The 27,435-nt window shown below is 36.4% G+C and overlaps 1 protein-coding gene and 1 long non-coding RNA gene across 3 annotated transcripts; one reads left to right on the forward strand and one right to left on the reverse strand.

Annotated features, from left to right (window-relative positions):
• Positions 1–1,299: 1,299 nt before the first annotated feature.
• LOC141359284 (NACHT, LRR and PYD domains-containing protein 3-like) lies at positions 1,300–23,740 on the reverse strand. 2 transcript variants are annotated; one of them, XM_073861457.1, is made up of 9 exons: positions 23,496–23,740; positions 23,018–23,074; positions 21,741–21,827; positions 21,418–21,504; positions 18,037–20,136; positions 14,844–15,017; positions 4,171–4,344; positions 3,002–3,048; positions 1,300–2,335 (listed from the first exon to the last, which is right to left on the reverse strand). In XM_073861457.1, exons 2-9 carry the CDS (start codon positions 23,065–23,067, stop codon positions 1,812–1,814), a joined length of 3,243 nt encoding a protein of 1,080 aa, XP_073717558.1. In that variant the 5' UTR covers positions 23,068–23,074; positions 23,496–23,740; the 3' UTR covers positions 1,300–1,811. The 2 variants fall into 2 exon arrangements, with proteins under 2 accessions (XP_073717558.1, XP_073717557.1); XM_073861456.1 differs by lacking the exon at positions 23,496–23,740 and having other exon boundaries at positions 23,018–23,166.
• LOC141359286 (uncharacterized) lies at positions 9,088–10,914 on the forward strand. Its single transcript, XR_012365697.1, has 3 exons — positions 9,088–9,856; positions 10,206–10,264; positions 10,555–10,914. It is a non-coding gene; the product is annotated as an uncharacterized lncRNA (long non-coding RNA).
• Positions 23,741–27,435: the final 3,695 nt, after the last annotated feature.

Consider the following 27,435-nt stretch of genomic DNA (forward strand, 5'->3'; position numbering starts at 1 on the left):
CATCTTATTTACACAAATGTTTTGTGATATCCAGCTGACATTAGCTGGCCATTTCTCAATCCGATGGCTGCAGCCTTCAGAGCTCGCATTTGTAGGCAGCATATGTCATCAAGACCATCTTATTTCAGTATGTTAAATGCATAAATGGGGACTTAAATATGACACAAAGGAATATTAATATAAGCCTTCCTGTTCTCATGTTTTTTCTTTAATATTTTTTTCAAAGACTACACAATAAAACAGTTTTGAACTTGAACGCATGATGTTGTAAATATTATCAGACTTTTAACTTTAAAATTTGTTTTTAACAAAATCTCAGGCTAGTATACGTATTCTCATTACCGAAATAATTAACCTCATTTCCGAAACCTATGTATCATTACCGCAACAGATGCTTATTAAATGTTAATTTCATTAATAGAAGCATAATACTTTGATTTTAAATGCATGTGCAGAATCTCCAAATTATGTTCTTTCAGGTTTGTCATGTCATTTTGAAAATGTGTCAGGTTTCTTCGAAATATATATAAAAAAATAGTTGTAAATTGTGGAAGGTGTTGCGGTATATGAGCTAAATAAAACAAAATAAAAAAAACGTTAAATTTAAAATAAATATTATTTCAGAATTTCAATTTACTGTGCATGACTATTAATAATCAATTTTTAAAAATGTGAAAATATATGAGCTTTTCTAACAGTGTTGATGTTTTCTGACTGTTGCGGTAATGAGATTTTTTAGGACTTATTTTTGAAATTATGTTACAAAAAGTGTTAAATGATAAGTAAAAGTTTTTAAATTAATGTTCCCATATACTTCAGACTTTGTTTCTAATGTCTGGTGGAAAAAAAAGTAAATTTAAGCAATTTTTACATTTTCATGCTTGACATTTTTACAACCAAGTTTTCGTGAGAATCACCCAAGTCATCTACGCAGAATATTCATATATTAAAACAAAGAAAAATTATCAAACCTTTTAGGACAACCATCACATAATTGCAGTGGATGTTGTGAGTCTCTGTTTGTTTGAGAAAGACTGAAGCCTGAAGACTTCCTTTTATTGGAAAACAGAAACTTAACCGGACCTAACCAGTGGGTGTGTCCTATCTATAAAAAGTTAAGTAAGATCAGGAATTTACTAATGGGTAGAACAGTCACGTCCATGTACAAACACAAGTGATGCACACTGCCATATAAATAAACACATTTCAATGTTATACATTAATATATATCTGGATTTTACTTTTACTTATCTGGTTTAATTTCTTTTAAAAAATACTGTGGTACTCCAAACACTGTCATTGAATGTATGCTTCTTTGAGGAATTTAATTGTTTAATTAAATACAAAATGTATTAGGGATACAAAGATGTACAGATGCAACTTACATAAAGTTAAAAGGAAAGTGAAAGATGTTTTAAAAAATTTGTTTTCACCTCTTAACATTGCTCTTAAAGGTATTGCAGAGGATTTTCTTTTTCCGGGTGGATCATCAAGACTATTGGTCTTCCTAGTTGTCAATCAGGAGTGTTGCGCAATTGCATTTTTTAAAACAGCGGAGAAGGCGGTTCTTTTCTAAAATTCGAGAAAATCCTCCGCTACACCTTTAAGTAAATATGAGGAAACTAATCAACAACAGACAAAGAGATTAGCTTTTCCGGGAGAGTTACCTTATGAGTAAGCAAACAACATGCAGTGTCATTTAATACAGTAAGAAGAAGTGCCAATGTAGGTAGTGTAACAGGTTGTACTTGACTCTAGGTATCCATTTAGTCAGGTGTACAGTATGTGCGTCTGATGCCCCTCACAAAAGTCTAACACAGTGATGCTGAGGTAAGATAATAAAGCCCAATTCCAGCATAGAGAGGTTCAGTGAATGTAGTGTTGAATGTGTGTAAGTGTGTTAGTGTTTGTGTGTCAGATACGCTGTAGAACGACAAAGTTCCCGCCGGACAATCCAGATACACAGCCACTCTGTTAGTAACATTTGAATGGACAGGTATTGTATTTCTCTCATTATTGTGCCAGACAGTGAATCTGTCATCAGAACAATATAAACTCCAGGACTCGGCATTGCGTCCAAACAAACCGACATGTTCTTCTTTCCTATTGATTCTCTTGTAAGCCACTGATATATCGGCCTCTCCGCTCCATTTAGCCTCCCAGTAACAGCGTCCAGCCAGACTTTCTCTACACAACACCTGAGTATTAATATCAAATCTCTCTAAACTATAAGGGTAGTCCTGTTCCTCTTTCACATATGTCACCTTTCTGTTCTCCTCAGACAGGATAAGATATGTGTGTGCTGTGTTTTGGTCCAGTGTGAGAAAGCAGGCATCTGAACACAAGAGAAAACATTTATTGTATAACACAAAAACAACAGACACTAAAGATGTGTGTTTATTATAATGGTGGGTAGTATGTATAAACAGATATTTGGTATTACTCAGCAGAATATTAAGTAAATACATTATGTGAACATTTAAAAAGGAAGATTTTAATCAATGTTGGTGAATAATAAGAATGTTGGTGTCTTTAATTATTTTGTTTAGAAACTCCTTTTCACTGCTGTGGCATATTGCTTTATTCTTAAGTGGACAACTAGTATCCATGTGGATATATAAAGTTAAAGCATAAACTATTCTGGCTGTTACATGTTTACCATCAGACATATAGGAAGGAAGGAATCAGATAGGAATACCAATATTTTTGTGACCTTGTGGGGACATTTTGATGCCCCATGAGGAAACAAGCTTATAAATGATGTTTCTTGAAAATGTGAAGTAGCAGAAGGGTTTCTGTGATGGTTGGGGTTAGGGAATGGGGTAGGTAAGGGGAATAGAATATACAGTTTGTACGTATAAAATGCATTATGTCTATGGAATGTCCCCACAAAACATCGAAAACAGACTGTGTGTGTGTGTGTGTGTGTGTGTGTGTGTGTGTGTGTGTGTGTGTGTGTGTGTGTGTGTGTGTGTGTGTGTGCGTGTGTGTGTAGACCTACATTTTTGTGGTCCTGGCCTAATCCGGATCATTTCCCTATGATCCACACTATAAAAAACACAAACAGATTATGCTTTATTAACACCATGTCAGCTTCTATGGCTATGCTCATGGCAAGCGCCAGGTGTAATTATTCAAAATAAAAACTTAAAACTTGATTCCCCCCAAGAAATTTCTGTCCAGCTCCCCTAAAAATTGTGATTTATACCACAATCGGTACAAAAATTGGTGATCATTTTAGTCCCCTTTAAATCTCATATGAAAATGGTGGTGAGTCATACATTTAAAAAGAAAAAGTATTTTTGATTGAAAATATATTGTGGATATGTGTTATGCAATTGCACAGAATATATTAAAGGCAGTCATAAACAATAGTAAACAAATTCTATACTCATCTTACAATACAGTGAAATAGGCTAGTATTATAAATGTTATATATTATATATTTTTATCACACACTCACTGGGGTCTTAACCCCACTAATATTAATAATAATATTAACCTCTAGTTACAAGGTATTACTTTATAAAGCTTCTTGGTAACACTCTACAATAAGGTTCATTAGTCAACATTAGTTAACATGAACTAATAATGATCCGCACGTATACAGCATTAATTAATCCTTGTTAATGTTAATTTCAACAATTACTAATACTTTATTAAACTCTTGTTAACTTTAGTTAATCCACTGTGAACTATAACATCAACAAACAATTAAAAGCTTTGTTTCTATTAACTAACATTAACAAAAAATAATAAATATGTAAAAAATGTATTGCTCATGGTTTGTTCATGTTAGTTAATACATTAACTAATGTTAACTAATGAACCTTATTGTAAAGTGTTACCAAGTACCAACTTCTTCATAAAAAACGTAATACACTGAAAAAAATGATTCATTGAATTTAATCAACCCTTCCAAGGCAAGTGGTCGCAATCAATCCATTCAAGCCACATTCAAACAAAAGTTTTATGTTTTATTTTAGGTTACTAATCTTTTAAATGTAGCTTAAATAAATTGATTGCAACCACTTACCTTAAAAATTGATTAAATTCAATGAATCATTTTTTTCAGTGTATTTCATTCTCAAAAACAATTGTGTTACAAAGCATAGCAGGTCACACAAACATACAGGTCATTACTTGTTGGCATGATTTTATTTTACATACATGAGTTTGCTCAGTGTGCAGTTTGGATCGGTCAGTCTATCGGAGAGCAGCTTGAGCCCTAAGTCTCCAGGGTGATTGTAGCTCAGGTACAGCTCTCTCAGGTGTGATGGGTTTGAAGTAAGGGCTGAAGCCAGATAAGAACAACCTTCCTGTGTCACCATACAGCCAGAAAGTCTGTAATCACATATAAAGTGCAATCAGAAAATATTCAACGTAAACAATTTTCCATGCACATATTAGGATATTTTTTATTAGTATAAAAAAGTGTGCACGGTACAGACCATGCGTACACAATCTTTTACTGGTTTTGAGCAAGTATTGAAGTACACGTAATGATTTTTATTTATTCATTTTTAATGTCATTCCATCATCTATGGCTATATTCATGGCAAAAACTGGTTAATCTATACACAAGTTAGTCTACACCAGTTGATCTATGCACACGTTGGAAATGTGAAATCTCCAATTCACCTGACCTGCTTGGTTTTGGCCTGTGGAAGGAACAAAATGATTATAAACTCTGTTTTTGTTTTTATATTCATGTTTAGTTTAAATATTTCACTTTCATAATTGGAAATAAGCAATCAAATTGTTTCATGACAGCAAGGAGGAGTGGTGCACGATCTTTCCTCTTTAATTTGCATAACTCGCGTTCTTAAACAATATTTAAAATAGATGAATTAGACAATTACACAGGAATAAAGATTTGCATTACAAATATAGAAACATCCCAAACACCTTGCAGGCTGTATAATGATTTTTTAAAAACTATTTAAAATACGATTTGGTGAGTGAAAAAATGATTTATCTCTGAAACTTGCTTAAAACTTATTTTATACATGATTTAACACATGCAGCGCAAAGTTTGCTTTAAACAAATGCATCTGTTTTTAAATGTTTTTTTTAATGCTACCTCACGGATTTATTGTACATGATGACTCTGTACCTGTGGATGTGGTAAGATGAGAAACATTTTTAAGTAATGCTTAAAAAAACTCTTTGCTAAAAAAAACGCTGTCCAAAGTGCTGAAACGTGAGGAGAGCCGTTTGTAAATTCTTTATCTCCTGTTTGTTACAAATAAAGTATTTTTAGAGTACAAACCTTATATTACATACTTGTAAATTATTTTTTGACATTTAAAGCAATTACAAGCCTGCTTTTTTACTTCCATGACTAAAAGAAAACGGGGTTTAAAGGTTTTAATAAAAAAAATAAAAATTTCAATACAAGTGAAAAACAACACAATTATTAACATTAATCTTAAACTGGGGATCTTCTTCCTCCGCTTAGTTTATCAGTTTACAAAATTCGTCATCTAAATAGGGATTAGACATAGCGCCAGCGCAACTTGCTTTTAAAGGGGATGAGAGCTGTGACTCTCATTGGTTTACTGGACGTGACGCCCAAAATACTCCCATTACAATAGGACCAACCCTTTTCGACCATGCGCTCGGCGCACAAACCATTTTTCCCGTCGTTAAATTAGCAAAAGTGGATTCGGACACGCCCATTTAGACGTTGCGCTGTGCGCTTTAGACAATGCGCTTAGATCATTAAAATACGGCCCCAAGAGTTTAAGACCACACTCAAAAACAAATTTGAAGTATGGAAGGAGCTAAGGGTGGATGAGGCCTGGATAGGAAGTGGAATGAGGTGAAGACAACAGTTGTATCAATGTGTCAGAACGTTCTGGGCCCAAAGAAACCCAATCACAAGGAGTGGCTTTCAACAGAGACTTTGAAGAAGATAAAGGAAAGAAAAAGGAAGAAATCAATAGTCACCAATAGCTGTACGAGAGCGGGAAAAATCAGGGCACAGAAGGAATATACAGAAACTAACAGAAGCATTAGGGATAGCATAAAAGCAGACAAGAAAAACTATGTGGAGTCCTTAGCTGAAAAAGCAGAAACAGCAGCTCACAATGGGAACATGAAGGACCTGTACAGCACCATCAAGAAGCTGTCCAGCAAGACCCAATAAGCCTACGAGACCAGTGAAGAGCAAAGATGGGCAGACCATACCCAAGGAGGAAGGACAAAAGAAAAGATGGGTAGAGTACTTCAAGTTGTTAAACAGACCAGAGCCACAAGACCCACCAGATATACAGCCAGTAGGGCTGGGCGATAAATCGATTTTATCGATTAACTCGAATGTGATGTTTAACATCGATTTGTTTGAATTAAATCGGTTTCCTCTTTAACATCCGCCAAAACTCCCCTCTGGGCTCCCGTAGTTCCGAGTGGGCTCAGCCCTCCCCCGCGCGTTTGCCATAGAGATACACAAACAACATGGCAGCGAGCATGGAAGAACGCGTTCCCAAGAAAGACACAGTGTCATCTGTTATTTGAAATTGGTTCGGTGTTGCAGGGTCATACACAAAACAAACAACACACCTCTGCAAAGTGTGTTAGAAGTCTGTTGCTAGCAAAGGTACGAACAATTTACTGCAGCACCTTAAACAGAGGCATGCTGTCGAGTGGGAGAAATGTTGTGCCCTGCTAAAGACCGCGGCAGCACAAGCAAGCACACCAAAAAAACAGCCAACTTTCTAGAAACATTTACAAACTGCATCCAGTAACGTTAGTGATGCGGGTTGTCTCGTAACTCGCGGGGTGGGTAAAGTTGTCACTTTATTGCGAAGGGGGTCATTAAAAACAAAATAAAAAAAACATGTATGTTGCGTGCAATTCTCTATAGTCTTAAATATTTGGGAATGTTTATTTTCATATTTTATTAGGTTCTTTGATAAGGTTAAATTACATAGGCTACGTAGCAACGTAACTTGATATCACTGTTGGCCTTACGTCAAGTAGCTTCCGCTGTCAGCCACAAAAATAAAATAAACAGAGTAATAAAAGTGAAGATGAAAGACGAGGTGCAAGAGATATTAAGGTCTGAATTTGTCGGTAGATAATACAAACTTTACTTTGCAAATGTTAAAAATGTTTATCATTATAATATGACAATGCTGGTTTCTATGATTCATAACTTAAGCATATTGTTGCCAGTTTACAGAGCGATGTAATCTAATAGCTGCTTAACATGCTTAGTATGTCTATTTTAATGGTCACAGGGCGGGTTGGAAAAATAGATACAGTGGTGTGTGGCTTAAATCGAAAAAAATCGATTTAAATCGTAAATCTGATTTTTTGTGAAAAAAATCAGGGATTTTTATTTTGGGCCGCATCGCCCAGCCCTAACAGCCAGTGAACACTGACTTGCAAATCAACTGCAACGCGCTGATGAAAGAAGAGATCCGCACGGCTATTCAGCACCTGAAGAACGGAAAGTCTGCAGGACTGAATGGCATCCCAGCCGAGGCACTGAAGGCAGATGCAGAGACCAGTGTGGAGATGTTCTACCCACTTTTTCAAGAAATCTGGAAAAAGGAGCAAGTGCCGCTGGAGTGGAAAGAAGGTTACCTGGCGAAAATTCCAATGAAAGGAGAACTCAGCTGTTTCTCCAATTACCGAAGTATTACACTGCTGTCCACCCCAAGCAAAATATTTAACTGGGTGATCCTCAACAGTTTGAAAGAGACAGTAGATCCTTGGCTTAGAGATGAACAAGTGGGTTTCCACAAAGATAGATATTGTACTGCCAGACTACAACATTGCGCATCATCCTAGAACAGTCATTCGAATGGAACTCACCTCTCTATGTCAACTTCATTGATTACAAGAAAGCTTTTGACAGCGTGGACAGGCAGACACTCTGGAAGCTCCTATGACATTATGGAGTACCCATAAAGATCACCAATATTATCCGGAACTCATACAACGGACTGTCCTGCAGAGTGATCCACGAGAGACAAGCTACAGACAACTTCCAAGTATGGACTGGCGTAAGACGGGTGCCTGCATTCTCCTTTACTGTTTCTGCTCACCATAGACTGGGTCATGAGTGCATCAACAGCACAAATGAGGAACGGTATTCAGTGGACCTTATGGAAACAGCTGGATGACCTTGACTTTGCCGATGACCTGGCACTTTTCTCGCACACCCAACAACAGAGGCAGGAGAAGACCAACACAGTGGCAGAGAACTTCATATGCATAGGGCTGAACATCCACAAAGGGAAGACCAAGGTCCTCAAGGTTTAACGCAGCAGACACAACATCTATCAAGCTGAACGACGAAGTGCTGGAGGAGGAGAGTTTACCCTACCTCGGTAGCATCGTTGACAAACAGGGAGGTACCGGTGAAGACGTACGAGTGCGTATCGGCAAGATCAGCTTTCCAGCAGCTGAAGAAGATATAGAATATCAGCGCCCTAAGCATCCACACCAAGATTCATCTCTTCAATACCATTGTGAAGCCAATACTCCTATATGGAGCAGAAACATGGAGAACAGCAGCCTCAACCATGAAGAGAATCCAGACGCTCATCAACACCTGCCTAAAACTAATATTACGAATCAGATGAACAAAGCGCGTTGTGATCATTCACAGCTGTTACACATCAACAACCGGAAAAACCAAAATCTCGCTAATTTTTTAAAGTTTACACATTGTAAAAAGCGCTGTAATTATGTTCTTACATATACGTGCATAAAATTGGAGGAATATTATTAAATGTTACATATAAAAATCTTTACAATTTAAAATAAATATTATTTTAAATATTGAGTAGATTGTGGTCCTTAACTGTCTAGCAATGTGTGTTTATATTTAAACTAAAACAAACGTTTGTCTTTATAAAAGTTTGCATTTCATAAAGTTTATTGAGTAGGCTCGCGTGATTTTCGGTTGGAGGGCTTTAGAAAAGGTCACGTGATTTCCAGTAAGGGAACATAGGGACCATCGATGCTCACTGGTTTTTGCGTTGCATGGAATTTTTAGGTAACTAACGTTTGGCATAATGGCAGACTACCTAACCACAGTGCCCTGACTACTGAACAAGGGAGCTGATGCACTCAAAAAAACGATTCCTGGCAATATTAGCTTTTAAGTATTTGGATCATTTAGATTTTATTTAAATACTCGTTTTTTAAAATATATGTAATCCGATTTATTAGAATATATATAAATCTGTTCAATTTAAAAAGTATTAGATTTAATCAGTTAAAATGTATGAATATGAATTAAATAAATCTAGCCGTGACACAAACCGGATAAATTCTATGAGATTGGTTTACATACAAATTTCAGGAAACTGACTTTAGTAGAAGCGGAAATGACGTCTATTCACACTCCAGTCAGGAGGTGGCACCAAAATCAAAAATAGACGCTACAGCACATGGACTTCGCCATTTTGCATTGGACTGGATCGTCATCTCACTAGTCTACAATCGCCAAATTGTAGGTGAGTAAAGTTAACAAGTTTGATGTGATTATCTTAAATATAATTGTCTGTTGTTTAATTACATGTGTGACGCGTTGCATGTTTCAGAGTAAAATACACCTCACTACACATACGGTCTGTTGGAAGTTACCCTGCAATGTCTGTTGCTTTTATTGGTTAATTTTTGTGGTTTAATGTTTGAAACCTAAGAAATAAATAAAGTCATAGGCTACTATAGGCTTATCAGAATAAAATAATCATAATCTCTGTGACTTTATTAACAAAAGAATGTTACAATTATACTATGTTGTTGAGTGCATTGTGTGTGTCTAACTAAAACTTTTTTTTACAGATACAGCATAATATCATCGTCTATATGGTGGGACAACCTGCTAGACAGGGTATGTAAGTTATGCTACAAAGATATTGATTTCTGATGCAAAGCTGGATTTTCATCATTCCAGTGTCAAATGATCATTTAGAAATCATTTTAATATGATGATTTATTGTCAATATTGGAAACAGGTGGGGTTTTTTTTCAATAAATGCAGTTATGATAAGCATAAGAGGCTTATTTCCAAACATTTCACCGGTAGTGTACACACATGCTGGGACACAATATTTCTGAAACAGAAAAATACATACTCTTCGTCTCACAAAATCTTTATCTGTCTCTATAAAAACTATTATCTACATAAAATATTGTTAAAGAAAATCATTAAATAATGTGGGTTTTTTGTCTTGTTCTAGTTGAAGACATCTGTATCTACCTCAAAGAAGGCATGGAGAGACACATTAAAGAATATGTGGTAAGTGTATGTCAACCTACTCTATTTTTATATCTATTTATTTATATATATGTATGTATGTGCACGTGTGTGTGTATATAAATATCTTCTGGATAACTAGATGTTTAAACAAGGTGATTATCTGTTTTCAGGTCTTTTGATGGTTTTGTGACTAATGTTCTATTATTTTACACATTTGAATCAGTCTACATATTTTAAATATCAGAGTTTGTAAAACAATTTGCCCGCACATTTTTCAAAATTTCACTTTGACTGCTATTGGGACTGATTTTTTTGTTGTTCTTCTCCAGAATTGTGAAATTGGTGAGTTGGGGATTGCACAGACAATGGAAGTTTGGCAAAAGCTACTTGGTGTCACACATGGGTGTGAAATTAGTTTTTGGACTCATTTATGCACTTAAACTGAACTACCAGAAGAACATCAGGTGCACCTTTGACCTTTCAAAAAATCCTAATGGAACTGGACTTGATACAACCAAGCAATCACTGAAAGATGCTTCAGTGAATACCTGACAGACACGCTGATGCATCCCCCTCAAAGTGGGTACATTTTTGTACATTTACAAGTGAACTTTTTAACATTAAAGGAATATTGCACTTTCATTAAACAAAAATCCTGATAATTTACTGTCTGTCATCGAAAATGCTTTTTGAGAAAAACATTCCAGGATTTTTCTTAATTTAATAGACCTTATTGGACCTCAACAGTTAAGTTTCGAAGCAGCTTTAAAGGGCTCTAAAAGATCCCAATCGAGGCATAAGGGTTATTCAAAAGATTATCATTTTTGTGCAAGAAAACTTTTAAAACGCAACAACTTGTCTTGCATTATCCATGTGATACACAGTGTGACATTGTGTACTACGTAATAACGTTGAAGTTTACACATCACAAATGTGAAATGCACATTTGTGGACCATTTTAAATAATAAACGGACCCAAAGACATTAAGTAGTATCATTTCGCATACAACAACATCTGAACGCTCCTCTTTCTCCTCTTTCTGTAAACGCTGGAGCGGTAGTTTAAATTATGTCATGCTAGCGTGTCACACAGCTAGTGAAAATTTGTTGTGAGTTAAAAGTCCTCTTTTATTTTTATTTTTGAAAATGACGGTCGTTTGGCTGGATGAGGCCCTTGTGCCTTATTCGGTATAGTTTAGAGCCCTTTAAAATCTGCATTGAAACTGTAAACTTGAGGTCAAATAGTCTTAAATTGAGAAAAATCCTGGAATCTTTAACTCAAACTTTATTTCTTCTTGACTGAACAAAGTAAAACATAAACATATGGGGTTAGAAAATTATCGGGATTTTTGTTTTATTAAATTGGAATATTGCTTTAACAATTTTAAAAGTTGAAAAGTTTTTGAAAAATGTATTTGATGTATATCTAACATGTAATTAGAGATGCATGAAAATTGTTAATGGCACACAGCCACTCAAAACACTAAGCAATGTGCCAATTTTTACATTCTAAACTATTATTACATCATGTCACAGATTTCTGAAAATGTTAAAGTAATGTTGTTGTCCCTGATTTATGTCTACCTCGAGTTTTACAGGGTTTTTTGTATTTCTGCAGCCTGTTTGCTCAAAATGTTTGCACTTATTTGTGGATTGAGGTTGATTGTGGCTGAAATGTCTGAAACACACTTATTTATTAAATTTTTGCACACATTACGAGGTGTATAAGCCATGGCTGTCGTGCTAGTTGTTAGCTGCTCTTTTTTGCTGCCTTATGAGTAATGCCTTGAAGTATTAAATAAATTGATAAAATGTAAAACCAAGTGGTCTGGCTCTTCTTTTATTTTTTGTGGTTTTTTTGTTATAGCATATTGTGATTTAGGAGGGTGAATGGGGGAGGAATATATAAATGGTTTATTAGTAAGATATCTAAATGTAATGCATTTTAAGTGAATTGGGTTTATTAATAAAGAATACATAATCCATTTTTTTAATGCATTTAAAACACATTGGATTAAGTAAAACTATTACATAAATTTTATTGGTTTCATTTACATATATCTAAAAAATATCTATCATATAAAGTTTATTTGTTTTTTTTAGATTAGAAGTATGTAATCCAAATGGATGGAAATTCTACATGTAATCAAAATACATAAATCTTATGAATTAGGCCTAAATATTTTTTTGAGTGTGTAAAGTAAAATAAAGTTTAAGGGGTGGTTTCCCGTACAGGGATTAGATTTGTCCTAGACTAAAATAAATGTAAGAGCTGTCCAACCTCAAAAAAACTAGCAATGCCATACATCAGTGTCCTTTGTTTTTAGTAAGGCATGTTTGTTAACTAGTTATGTTTCCTAATTAAACTAAGGCATAGTCCTGGCTTAAACTAATTCCTGTAACCACCCCTATAATCTTTAAATATCATTTCTTGCCATTTTTTAATGTGCCCCTCTAACACTGGCCCCTCCTTGGCCCCCCTAGTGAAATTTGTCTAGAACCGCCACTGATCTCCACACATGATCTCTGGAGCTCAGTCAGAGTGACCATCAGGTTCACGTACTAAGGCACTTTTCTACTTAATGTTGGATGTGGCCCGGCGACCAGCTCTTGATCTCATAAGGCCAAATATCAGCGAACCACGGGTTACCAAAACACATGTGATACCAAATGGAAGGGGCTGTATCAAATGTAAAAATTTGAAGAGAAGCTGAGGACTTAAAAATGTTGTTAAAAAACAAAACAAAATGCCATTCCATCCATGAAGCAGCCAAGACCAAAAATGTAAATGTGATAAACAGCTGTTGTGTAAAATATTAGTATTGTAAAGATTTGGACCTAAAGAGATCTAATAATCTGGCGACTAAAGAACAACCATGGGAAATTATTTATATTCCAAAGTTTAAAAACCCTAACAGAGACAGCTGATCAAGTTTAGAAATTCAGATCCAGCTGAGCTTTTCTGAAGGGAGAGAAGCTTGCCTTTAAAACAATTCCCAGGATTTTAAAGAAATTGACAGGGACAATAGTTATCTCGTCAGAAATAAGGACATTAAGATGAGAAAAAAAGATCTTAAGTTTTAAGATGCAATGCTTGGGAGGACAATAGGGAAATGAACTAGAAGAAAGTCGTCTAGCAACTTAAAAATGAATGGGAGTTTAAAAGTAATTTAGCAAGATTTAGCAAGACCAACAGTTGAAAATCCTTGGACTGTTCTTACAACTGACAGTTAGGTGCATTGAGAAATACATCTTAGCTCTCCATTTAATGCAGAACAAGTGCCACATGGTGCTCTTACCTGCTATTTTGATATACTGAATTGCGTGATTAACCAAGGCACATAATAATGTCATTATAAATAAAACAATTAACACTCTGTCAGGATCCTGCCGGAACCTTGTCCTGTTTTAGTGTTTAGTCCAGTATGGCAGGGTTCTGACAGTACAATGTTTTGTGTGGGGAGTATGTGGTCTGTATTGACTATACTAGACCACATATTTCCTTTGTCTCGTCACATTTTACCCGCTCCCTTAACTGTTATTATTTTCACCTGTTCCCCTCATTAGTTCTCTCTATTTAAAGTCCTTGTGCTCTTTGTTCTGTCTACGTTTGTTTTGATTTGTTCCTGTCGTTATCCTGTCAATATTTATCCAGTTAAGTCAAGTTCATTGTTTATATGTTAGTCTAGTCCAGTTTACTGTTTTTTTGTGATATATATAGTATAGTCTAGTCTTGTCAGTGTTTAAATTATTCTGTTCCATGTTTGTTTTGCCCCATAGTGGGTTTTGTTTTCTTGTTTTGTAATAAAGTATTATGTGTTGTCCATATCATCTGCGCTTGGGTTCGTTCATTGTAATTCCTCACACACTCTGAGTTATTGTGCAGAGACAAAAGATCTATTCTTAACCTTCTTGCCCAAATATCGTACTTTTTACAATGCCTAATTGATGCTGATTATGTTAATTATGTTTCAGTTTTTAATTTAGTTTAAGCTTTGATTTTTCCAATTAAACCTTGCAAGCTGAAACATCAATCAAGGAAACGACACCCATGTCGCTAAATTGCACAGCGCCATTTTTTTATTTGCACACTGAAATTTGCAAACACCATTAGTTAACAGATAACAGAGTTAATTCATGATTATCAGGCTTATTAAGGTTGTTAGGCGATTTAATAGTGAAAGTAAAATATAAGTAGCTGTAATAAATAAATGAAAAGAAGCAGGAAATTAGCCACAATAAGTTATAGTGGGGAGCCCCCCTAAGGAATTAAAATGCCATTAGTTAGTCATTATTTATGACCAAAATGATGGTTTGTGCTGGCACAAGCTGTAAGTAAATCTGCCCCTTAATGTATTTTAAACAGTAAAATCATTAGATTAAAGATATTATTAACTTTATAAATGGCATTAGTAGTACTGAACAGCAAGGGTCTCAGGTGTTAAACATGCAGTGCATTTCAATTGGCATAAATGATGTCAAATTGCTTATACGGTCTAGTATCAAACAGATTGTTTATTTAGTGTTACATTAACATGATGATCCCTACCACACAGAACCTCTATAAGCCACATGCTGAATTATATATTTAACATATATCAGTTACATTAATGAATACCTTAGTATCTCCAGCTGACAGTTTGAACTCTTCAGTCCATCAGAGATGAGCTTGACTCCTGAATCCTGCAGGTCATTGTCACCCAAGTCCAGCTCTCTCAGAGGAGAGTTTGGTGATTTTAGAGCTAATGCCAGGATTTCACAACTCCTGTTAGTAAGTTGACAGCCCACCAATCTGAACAGGATAATGAAGGTAAAGTTTTCAGTCAGAACCAGATAATATGCTGTGCCATTATTAACATAAATCCTAATATAGTTAAAAGGGTAGTTCACTCAAAAATAAAAAATCTGTCATCATTTTTTTATTCTGATGTTGGTCTAAACCTTTATGAATTTCTTTTATTCTGATGAAAACAAAAGAAAATATTTTTATGATGGTAAGCACACAGCTGATTGTAACCATCGACTTCCATAGGAAAAACAAATACGATGGAATTCAATGGGTACCATCAACTGTGTGCTTACTATCATTTATCAAAAAAAATCTTCATCAGTTGTCACAATACTTCCATAATATTTGTTTATAATAAATGTACCTCAAATGCACTGTAAGGGGCGGATCACACAAACAGAACCCATTTATGGCAGTGAAAGGCGTAGATATGTATAAAGGCTAGATGTGTTACGGCGGAGTCTCTAACGTCATCACCTGGCGGCTATATTACCACAGGCAGCTCGCTCACTCGTAGCATTAAGTTTTAATGGTGCAGGTACTTTTAAATGACCATAACTTGCTCTATTTTCTACCAATTTTCAAACGGTTTGGTCTTACAAACGTTATTAACGTGGCTATAATTCTGGATGCTTTGACATGTTTATTGAAAAAAAATATTTTACATAAGTACGCAGTGTCATAGGTACAGGGACGTGCACAGACATTTTGAGGGGCAGGGGCTCAAGTGAAATAAAGGGCACTTCTCATAATTTTGTATATTTTTTTCTTTTTTTTTAAACAAAAAGTATATATATTAACGCAATTCTGACTTCCTTTTTAAAACATATTAAAAAAGTTAATTAATTTTATCTTCCTCAAACTCACGCAATTGTTTAATTTTCAAAAGATGTCTACAAAATCATCAGTTGTTCACACAAACACCATGGTCTCCTTAGTAGTCTAGGTTTATAGAGCAGGAAAGAAAGCCATTACACAATGTGTGCATGTTTTGAAAACATTAAATTACACATTAATTACAAATTTGTTAAAATGCTAAAAACAAAGTTGTGACTGCTGAGTTAGCGCTACATGCCAATAAATGCTATATCATATGCTAGCGTTTAGCTGATTAGTTCTTACTCAAAATGTATTTTTGTCTGATAAGGGCTCAAAATATAAGGTCTGTTTACTAATGTGAGCTTCTGACATGAGCCTCAGAGCAGAGCTCAACATTATTATTCATGACCCTTTCAAATAGGGCAAAAATAGACCATTTAATTAAAATGACAAATTCGAGGGTTGTAAATAGACATGTAAAAACGTTTCTGGATAATTTTTGCACTTAATAAAGCAACATACCTTCTATGTAATTGTCAAAGAACAATTTAACATATTATGACAACACATCCTATGGCACCTTTAATCTTAGGTTTCATATTTATTAGGGTTACACATGTCAGAAACAGCAAATATAGATTAGGCCTATTTTATTTGTATTTTATATTTTACATTTTTGTGATGTCAGTGAAAATTCTGACTGGGCAAGTAAAATACTGAACCATCAGATTTCTTCCCAATCTACTACATCACTCCAGTATAACACATTATACTTATTTAACAGCCATTACAAAAAACGCAAACAAAAAAGCTTACTACTGCAGTTAGCAATTATTTTATTGTTTGTGCTTTATTATTTTATGAGCAGTCTGTTTACATAACGTTACACTACACTGTTACAAGTTTGCAACTCTTCAGGTTAATATGGGATTGCCATGGAAAACAATGTCCCTGAATCGTTATGTGGAACAACGTGTCCCATATTTTGTGCATAAAACTGTTAATATAAGAATGCTTTCTTCTTCACACACTTACCGGTAGCTGCCTGCATAATCATGCACATGATCGCGTCTCGTTCAGGGCAGGCTGAGCTTTGGCGCTTGAAGCGCGAATGATGCAGCACGAGTGTAGACAGACCAATCATAACGCGAAGTAAGTTAGAGAGGCGGGACTAAGGAAAGGTAAAGCCAATCATATTAGCGATTTGAATTTTGGAGGCGGGACTCATCTGTTAACCGTTTGTGTGCCACAAATAGCGCTATTTTTCTTTATATAAGAGTTTAAATCTCATTTAAATGATTTCTGAATAAATTCATGTTAAATTAAATAAGCAACAAGTAAAAAACACAAGAAACAGACAGACATTAGTTGTTATATGAATAAAGATCATATTATTATTTTTTTTTTAAAAAAAGCACCCCAGAAAAAAGGGCACTTTCTCTCCAGGAATAAAAAGGGCAGGTGCTCAAGCCCCCTTTGATGTCTATGTGTGCACGTGCCTGCATAGGTACATCTTTGACGTTTATAACAAACCAAACCGTTATAAACGTGAAAATCTGTAGAAAATTAAGCAAGTAATGGTCATTTAAAAGTACCTGGCTGCCCCATTAAAACTCTATGCTACGAGTGAGCGAGCTGCCTGTGGTAAAGATGGCCGCCAGGTGATGACGTTCCACTTAATTGTCCAGCAGCGCGGGCGAGACATCTATCCTTTATACATATCTATGGTGAGGGGTGCCTTTCTTTTATTGTTTTCTATGGTTACTGTGCGTTTTTGGAAGTATGTGTTTGCTTAAGTTTTAACTTTACTAAATAAAGTTCTAAAGATATCTCCCTTAAACATTGTTTCGTTTGATAGGGCATAGATTAACCCACTGCATTTGGATTACTTTTTAGACCTTACCCATGAAAGTACCTTATAAGATTTCAATAAATTACTCGTAAACATCTCGGGGCATCATATGCATAAAGGTGAGTCAATTATGATAGTAAATGACATTTTTACATTGCACTCATTCAGCAAATCCACTTTTAGTCCTTTTTTTAGTGACATTCATGTGCAGAAGTAAATTAACTTTAGACCCAAGAAGGCCTAAGTAGTACATCTACAGTATGTTAAGGTATCAGAGCCAATGCTTTCATGACTATGTTGAACTCTATCATGATTCTGTCAAATTGAATGACACTTAGCCTTAGCTCTTACATAGCTTTTCTGCAGTTCCACACAGCAGGTACCAGCCTCTCGTGACCATCCTTTGATTTTATGTTGTACTTTTTAAGGTCCAACTCATCCAGGCCCTTCTCTGACAACTGGATCATATTTGCCAAGGTTGAACATTGTGTAAGAGAGAGGTTTTTATTGGTTTTAGATTGTAAGAAAGCCTGAATTTCTTCTGCGACAGAATTGTCCTTCATTTCAAGCAAGCATTGTGATAAATTCATCCATCTCTCAGGGATGACGTTGTTTTTTTGAACTTGTTTGAGATTTTGGATCACTTTCTCAATGCTCTTCGAGCTATCTTCTCTGTGTGTCAGCAGACCCTGTAAAAGTCTCTGATTGGACTCCAGTGAGATGCCCAGAAGAAATCGGAGGAAAAGATCCAGGTGTCCGTTTTTACTGTTTGAGGCTTTATTTACTGCTCCGTTCAGAAACACATCCAGGGGAATGTCCTTACATCCGGTTTTGTACTTTCCTCTCAGAAACATTTTCATAACATCAGCGTCCTTCTTTAAATAAGAGAAAAACACAAAACATGCAGCAAAAAACTCCTGAAAGCTCAGATGTACGAAACAATAAACTCTCCTCTGAAAAATAACAGGTTCCTCTTTGAAGATCTCAGTGCAGATCCCAGAATACACAGAGGCCTCGGTGAGATCTATGCTGCACTCTTTTAGGTCCTCCTCATAAAACATTATGTTACCCTTCATTAGCTGTCTGAAAGCCAATTCAGCAAGTTTTACAAGCACTTCTTTGTTTAATTCCAGGAGTTCCTTTGGATCTTTCTCATCTTTCTCTTCATACTTCTGGTTCTTTATGTTCATCTGAATGAGAAGGAAGTGTATGTACATTTCAGTCAGAGTTTTGGGGATTTCTGCACCGTGATCACGTTCCAGGATGTTTTGAAGTACGGTAGATGAGATCCAGCAGAAGACTGGTATGTGACACATGATGTGAAGACTTTTGGCTCCTCTAATGTGTGAGATGATTCTGCTGGCTTGATCTTCATCACTGATTCTCTTCCTGAAATATTCCTCCTTCTGAGGATCATTGAATCCCTGGATTTCTGTCACACGGTTGATGTATTTCGAGGGAATCTGATTGGCTGCCGCTGGTCTGGAGGTGATCCAGATGTAAGCGGAAGGAAGCAGATCTCCCCTAATCAGGTTTGACATCAGCACACCCAATGATGAAGTCTCAGTCACATCAGAAATTTTCTTACGGCCTGCAAAATTCAGGGTTAGTCTGCTTTCATCCAGACCATCGAAGATGAACACAATTTTACACTCATCATAAATCTTTGCGTCTAGATCTTGAAGTTCAGGATGAAAGTCGAGGAGAAGTTTGTGAAGACTGTACTGATCATTTTGAATCAAGTTCAGCTCTCGAAATGGAAGCACAAACATGAAATCTACATCTTGATTGGCTTCTTTCTCAGCCCAATCCAAAATGAACTTCTGCACGGAGACGGTTTTCCCAATTCCAGCGATGCCTTTAGTAAGAACGCTCTTGATTTTGTCCGTCTTTTCCTCACGTCCTGAGTCAGGTAAGAGTTTAAAGATGTCATTGCAGAATATCTGAGTATCTTGTGTTTTGGTGTTTTTCTCCATATGTAAAACCTCATGTTCTTCATTCACCCCTTCGCTCTCTCCTTCTATGATGTACAGCTGTGTGTAAATCCTATTTAGGAGGGTTTGATTCTCTTGTAGTTTGATTCCCTCAAACAAACTCTCATATTTGATCTTCATAGTATATTTGTGTTGATTTTTGACTCTATGCAAAACATCATCCAGTGGTTGGTGAACATCCTGCTGAGGGTCTACAGTGTCATCCGGCAGGGCTGATTTGATGGAACGCTGGGCAGAACCGGTTTCTGATGTAATCTTGTATGGCTGTAGAACGGGACGTGTTTTAAATCTCTTTCTGCATTGAGGACAGCTGAAGTCTTCTGAATGATTTGATTTTTCCCAAAACCGGTTGATGCACTGCCTACAAAAACTGTGTCCACAGGTGATGGAGACTGGATCTGTCAGAACCTTCTGCTGACATAGTGGACAGAACTGAAGCAAATTGGCCTTCTCCATACTGCAAAAAAACAAAGTGAGAGAGACAGACACACAAAGAAAGATAACACAGAGAAGGAGAGAGAGACTTTTTAACTTAAAGAGTAACTAAACCCTAAACCAACTTTTTTTAGTTAATGATCTGTAAGAATGATGCTTTATTAGTGCTGTTCATTGATTTTAGTAAGTTTTTTGACATTTGGATATAAAGTGTTTCACTACTATAATATATGGTGTAAAAACGTCTGAGTTCTTCAAAATCAGAACAAAAGCATAAGGGTTCAATTTGTAAATCTATTCCCACCCTGAATCTGAAACCAATTTTTTTAACCTAGAGTTTTGTAGATTTTGTTCAGCTAGAAATGTTTCATGTTGAGTGTGTGCTGTGATCTATAGACGGTTTCATCGGATGCACGTGTGCGGTGATGCGAAAAGCTTCTGGTCCGAACTTTACTTCCGGTTTCATTTTTTTTAATGGTCTGACTAGTTGCTAAACTGATCTCTTGAACAAATACCTAGTTGAAAATAACTAATGTTTTGGTTTCCTAGGTAATCTACGTGTTGTTTATTTTGCTTGTTATATAAATAAACTACGCTTAAAGTACTTTTATTTATTCTTTGAGGAGTTTACCGGAAGTTACATGTGGAGCATGAAAACCACTTGTTTATGTTGTTACTGCTGAAACCGTCTATACATGTAAAGTAAATAATTGGACTCAATCTGATTGCGTTTGTTACTAGAAAAACATAATTGTTAATGTTTTGATGCAAATGTCATTTTACGTATTTGTCAATTCACTTAAATCACTTGATAGAATAATATTAAAGTAAATAAAATTATTTAGGATTGTAAAACAATTCTAACCCAATTTTTACAACAAATGTAATGTTTTTCTAATTATAATTCTGCAATTCAAGGATTGCAATAAAACTGCAATTAAACTACAGTTCACAGCAATAATACATTCATGTAAACAAACACACACCAAAGTAACATACAAAACAGATTAAAATGGTGTGATTCAGATCTATAAACCTCACACTAAAACAGTGATATATGTAGTTCTAAACATAGGTTCGGGAGGAGCCTCAACATTCAGGCCTGTCAATCATCATTAAGAGCATATATAAGGCAGTGTTCAGCAATTCTTCTGGCATCCCTCCTCCTCCCCATCTTCTCCACCTTCACTGCTCTCAGAGCTCAGGTTCAGAGCTTCGAGGACAGCAAGCCCAGTTTGTTTACCATTAATTATTAGGCTGAATGGACAGGCAAAATAAATTTGACATCAAGAACAGAGATTACCTGAGATCAGGTGGCTTTTTCATGGAGTTGTTACTCTTCATAGAAACAAAGCTGGATTCTGGGGATGATGCTGTCTTTTTCTCATCCCTGTTCATAATGAAAAAATAACATAGCAAAATAATTAAGATCATCTCAGTTTATCACTGAACCTAAGAGGTTAATCTATTAACAAAGTAAGTTATATCTGCGTTCAGAATCTAAAACTCATACTGTACGTAGCACAATAGAGCAAAGCAAATCACTTAGACTTCGTTTTTACACTAAAATTTATTAAGATTAATGTTTTACACCAAAAATAGTTTGCCATCAAGAACAGAGATTACCTGAGATCAGGTGGCTTTTTCATGGAGTTGTTACTCTTCAAAGACACAAAGCTGGATTCTGGGGATGATGCTGTCTTTTTCTCATTCCTGTTCATAATGGGAAAAAAAACATAGCAAAATAATTTAGATAATCTCAGTTCATCACTGAACCTAAAAGGTTAATCTATAAACAAAGTAAGGTTTAGCTGCTTTCTAAATCTGAAACTCACACTGTACATAACACAATAATAAAGCAAAGCAAATTACTTAGGAACTCTGCTTATATAATATGTAGTCAATAGACCTTTTGCGAGTAGACATCACAGTTACGTCACTGCAAGCTGCGCGCACAATGTGGTGGCAGAAAAACAGTGGAAATGAATTAGACACGAGTGAAACGAACAATATAACTCAATAGAAAATGTCTTGTTATGCTGTTGAGTGTCAGAATAGGAATGCCAAAAAAGGATGACCTTCATTTTTATAGTACTGTCGCCGAAGACACCATTTGAAGATAAACGTAGGTGTTTATGGTTGCAATAAGCCCTTAAACGGACGGACTTAAGTGATGAAATCATTTGGAAATCTTTTAAGAATAAAAAATAATTCTGTTGAAGTCTGTTTCCACTATGTGTTTCTTATAGCGTTTTCATCATGTTACATTTATAATTTATTTAGAAGGATTAAAGATTTGAATGAGTTCATAATATCAATAATATCACCATTTATTAAATATTTCATAATTTTTCCGTTTTCTATTACTCCTTTTTACCTTATATCTTAGCCTGTCTTCTTCCTGTTTGTTCTAAAATTATGATTTTTACATACTTAATAAATATCACACACACACACACACACACGATGTAAAGTGTTATTAATATATAAACAGGCCTATACACATTAATTTGTATGTAAACATAATAATTTTATAATAGTTTTAGAACAAACACATTACGTAACGTACATATATCAGTAGCCAAGCCATTTAAACTTTTAATTCATCTAAAAATTAACATCTCTGCTACCAGTTGGGCTCCGCCCATAAAAAACGTCATCTCTGTTTGCAAACATGCAAAAGGTCTATATTTAAGGGGCCCGTACCATGAAAATGGTTAAACAAACTCAGGGTTACAGGATTAGTTTCAGGTTGACAAAACCAAGCCAATGTGCAGGCCTTGTTGGTAAAAGCTATTTTCATGGTACCCAAAACCCAGGATTTGCACAAACTAATCCTAAACAAAGCTGGCTAACCAACTAAACCAGCTTCATGGTATAGGCCCCAGTAGTAAAACTCTCACCTGAAATCAGAGGTCCCTTCTTCCATTATGAAAACAGGAGGCTGGGTCATGGAGTTGCTGCTCCGTAACGCACATTAAATGGCTTTGGATTAAAAAAAGTATATCGAAACATACACAAAATGTAAAAAAAAAAGGATATCTACTAACTGCATTATTTGTTCATACATGCGTTAAACGTATAAAATATTTTTTTAACAATTAAAGTGAAAGTGACATGTTTGTCAAGTATGAAACGAAAACTCAAAAATGTTGACATCTGTGCAAAACCCATCACAGAAAAGTGAACACAGGCATTGCAACTTGCAAGTCGTGAAAATACACGCACAGTTTTGTAAAGTTTCACTTCATACCTCAAGCAATCTAAAAGGAAACCACTGCAAACTAATCAGTCCGATATTGCGTGTAAACTTTTGATAACAACAAGCGATATACGATCGTGATACTTATGGGACAATAGTTATAAAACACCTGAACTTACCTATAGCTACCTGCGGAAAATCTAAAATGGGACTTTTTCTAAAGCGTGAATGGAAATGGTTTCGATTTCTCAAAGAGGTGAATCACCTGACTGAACGACATCAAAAAAGGCTTGTTTGACTTCATGCGGCGCCGCAAGAACCGACAGCAGGATGACGTCAAAGTTCCGCGAGATTTCCACATCAAGAGCATATGGTCCAGTCCAGCCACACCTTAAAGTCTTTCCCAGGACACTCCAGGGTGACAGACGAAGAAACTTTCAAGCCTCATGGTACAATTTATGAATCGAATAGCCAGGACTCGGTGTACTGCTTCGCTTGTAGAAACGTTGGACTTGTTCACAAATTCAGTGCTTGCACCTGCTGTGGGATATAAGAATTGCAAAAAGGCAGCTTTCAGAGATGGCGTATTTGCTGCTCATGCAAATTCAGAGGCACACATAAATGCAATGATGGCTTGGAAAGAATTTGAAAGAAGAAAAAAACTGATTTGTCTTTAATGTCCATTTTAAATAAAGATCACAAAAACCAAATTCAGGAAAATCGTAAATACATAAAAACTGTATCTGAAGTCTTGCTGTTAACTGCAACCCAGAATATATCCCAGAGGGGTCACAGGGAGACATCTGATGCAGACAACAAGGGAAACTTTTTAGAAATATTAAATGTCATTGGCAACCATGACCCAATTGTTAAGAAGAAATTGTCAGGGTCTCAAAATGCAAAATACACATATTCAACATGAAATTTTAGACACATTGGCAGAAATGGTGAGGTCAGGGAAAGTCAAGTGTTTGCCTTTGTTTGGTGATGAAACTAAAGATACAAAAAAAAAGAACAGATCTCTTTGGTGCTAAGATACTATTATCAAGGAGCATTTAAGGACAGTTTCTTACATTTTGAAGCTGCAGAGCGTCTCAATGCTGCTGGACTGACAGGAAAAATAATCCATATTCTTGAAAAATATGGCCTAGACTACCGCAGTAACCTGGTTGGGCAAGCCTATGATGGCGCCTCCGTAATGAGTGGCAAGCACTCTGGTGTTCAGGCTCGTATTAAGGAGGTGGCCAAGCAGGCATTTTATGTACACTGCAATGCCCATTGCCTTAAATTAGTGTTAGTTGACACAGTGAAAGCAGTTTTTTACAGTTTTGCAGAAACTATATTCATGCATGTCTGGTTCCTACGTTCATAACAAGTGGCTTAACGTACAGAAAGAAATTTATGATTGTCCACCCAGAGAGCTGCACAAATTAAGTGACACAAGATGGGCTTGCCAGTATATGGCCTGCAATTCTGCACTTAAATGCTTACCTGCTGTGATTCGTGTGCTAGAGGAAATATCCGAAGAAAAGACTGGAGAGAGAAGTGTTGATGCACGTGGGCTACTTGCACAAATAGACCTGGAATTCATTGGTCTCTTAGTGACCTTCACTGAGCTCTTTGGTGACACAAGATGTCTCTCTGATATTCTTCAATCACCATCTCTTGATTTGGGTTCATCCCTGGATTTAATTGAAGCTCTTATGCATTGCTTTCATGATTACAGGGATGTAAAACATAATAGTGTAGTTTAGTGTCAATGATTTACACTCACCTAAAGGATTATTAGGAACACTATCCTAATAATGATATTTTCTGTGCCACCCCAGAGTAAGTGCTGGCCCCTGCCTGGCCACCTCTATGAAAAATCCCTGGCTCCGCCACTACTTTGCCCCCGAAATGTTTGAATAAATATTGGACTGAGGGGGAAATGTATGGGCTGAATAGGGATGACTCCAAGACCTAGACAGCTCTCCGTGCAGATCGGAGAAGAAGGGGAGGCGCCGTTTAATAGGCTGTGCCAGTTGCTTCAGATACCGCACATCCAGATGGCTCTGAGAGCGAGCGCACTCCTGCTCAGCCGGCCATTCCAAGCCAAGCTGAGTCACAGCAAAAGTCACAGCCTCCACCAGCTCATCGTACGCAAGGGAGACTGTGAGTATGTCGTCAAAGTCTCCGATATCTCCTGCATCAACGCTTAACACGTCCATCTCCTCAGAGGACAAAGAGAGCGTTAGACTACCTTCGGGGGCAGGAGGAACAGCTTCTGCCACACCGGAGGGGGGAAGTGATACCACCGAGTAGGGGAGAGAAACCGACTCCATCTCCTCGGTGAGATCCATTTGCGACCCCAACTAACGCAGTCGCCGTTCTGCCTCAACAGAAACGGGACTGGAGCCGTGAGGGGCGCGAGCCTGAGCACCCTTCTCGAAGAGTGCGAGGCGAGAACGCAACACGTGCATGGGAAGGTGTTCACAATGCACACAGTCAAATCCCTCAAGACCAAACTCTGCATGCTGCGCTCCAAGGCATTTAACACAGAGGCTGTGTGTGTGATGTAACGCCAACAGGGAGGTATGTACAACTTTATATTCTTTGACAAACTTCAAACAGTGTTAAACATACACATAGTCACTTGCTGAGGCACTAAAAGCAAGTGTGTTTGTATAGGATGCCTTCTTATACCCCTGGTTGTGCGTAACTGAGCAGATTGTGAAATACTCAGACCAGCCCGTCTGGCAACAACAACCATGCCATGCTCAAAATTGCTTAAAGATATCGCGGAAGATTTTCTTTTTCTGGGTGGATCATCTAGATTATTGGTCATCCCAGTTGTCAACAGGTCTTTGAACCAGAATTTTTTCCCCAATTGGTTCGTTCTGAACAGAAACAGTATTTTTAACATTTCCAGTTTTCGGTTCAACCTTAAAATTGACGTTCCTGAACCTGTTAGAACAAAAAAATTAAGTTTCCGAACCGGTTGATAACGTTCCATGTCAGCTGTGGTTATATATTATAGCAGAATAAAAAGCTTGTGTTAGTACGTTCTCATTGTGAATTAAGCACGTATGAAGATAATTTCATCATTTTTACAACGCAATGTAAACTTTATATTAAACATAACAAGAGCATTCATCTTGTAAACGGATTTGAAATGATGATGTGCTGACTGTCGCGTCACATAGACGACAGAGTCAAGTGAGATCTGCTTAACTCAGCCGTAAGTTTTATTTAATCTCAAATATCAAATGGTTCATGAGCTAATAGGACAGGTTGGGCTTCCCACACGAAGTTTGTACTCGACAGGTAAAGTTTTCATGCTATTTGGAGAAATCCATTTAAAATCACTGCTAGTAAAAGTTGATGTAAGCTATGATTGGCGATGCGGTAAACATGCCGACACCAACTTGTAAACAGAGCGAAGAGAAGAACTAGGCTCCTGCATGCTCTCTCTCTCTTGTGCATTTTCTCTCTCGGTTCTTTTAAATAATTTCGGAAAAATCTTCCACTATACCTTTAAATCACCTTTCTTTCCCATTCTGACATTCAGTTTGTAGTTCAGGAGATTGTCTTTACCAGGACCACACCCCTAAATGCATTGAAGCATCTGCCATGTGATTGGTTGATTAGATAATTGCATTAATGAGAAATTTAACAGGTGTTCCTGTAATCCTTTAGGTGAGTGTAGGGTAAAACGAAAACAAAACCCCTCTGCAGCTGCCACATTGGAAAGGGACATTTTATATAGATAAGATATAGAGTTCAACCACGAGGCAGATACAGAGATGAAGGGAAAGAGAGCAGGCAGGAGATGGAGTGATGTCAAAAAAATGGAAAAAAATATATATATATACATTCATTTATCTAAAGAATAATAAAATAAGAATAAAAGTGAATGAAAAAGATAAATATTAGTAAATATTTATTATTGAATTAATGATACATGAATAAAACAAAAAGTGAATATATAGTGGCGGCTGGTGATTTCTTTTTTGAGGGACGCAAATTCCAAATATGTGATTGGAGTGTCATGTGTGTTGCTCGTCATTCCAAAATATGCGTTCGTTGCGTCATGTAAACCATGTGCATCACGTGTCTTGTCAAAATAAGTGCCTGCTG

The sequence above is a fragment of the Misgurnus anguillicaudatus genome, chromosome 23 (genome assembly GCF_027580225.2).
Source record: "Misgurnus anguillicaudatus chromosome 23, ASM2758022v2, whole genome shotgun sequence".
NCBI lineage: Eukaryota > Metazoa > Chordata > Actinopteri > Cypriniformes > Cobitidae > Misgurnus > Misgurnus anguillicaudatus.

Excerpts from the sequence above, each read along its gene's own strand:
- LOC141359284 (XM_073861457.1), bottom strand. The coding sequence starts at position 23,067 with ATGACCCAGCCTCCTGTTTTCATAATGGAAGAAGGGACCTCTGATTTC. Across the intron at positions 21,505-21,740 it reads AAAAAGCCACCTGATCTCAG|GGATGAGAAAAAGACAGCAT; the intron begins GTAATCTCTGTT and ends CATTATGAACAG. Across the intron at positions 20,137-21,417 it reads AAAAAGCCACCTGATCTCAG|TATGGAGAAGGCCAATTTGC; the intron begins GTAATCTCTGTT and ends GTTTTTTTGCAG.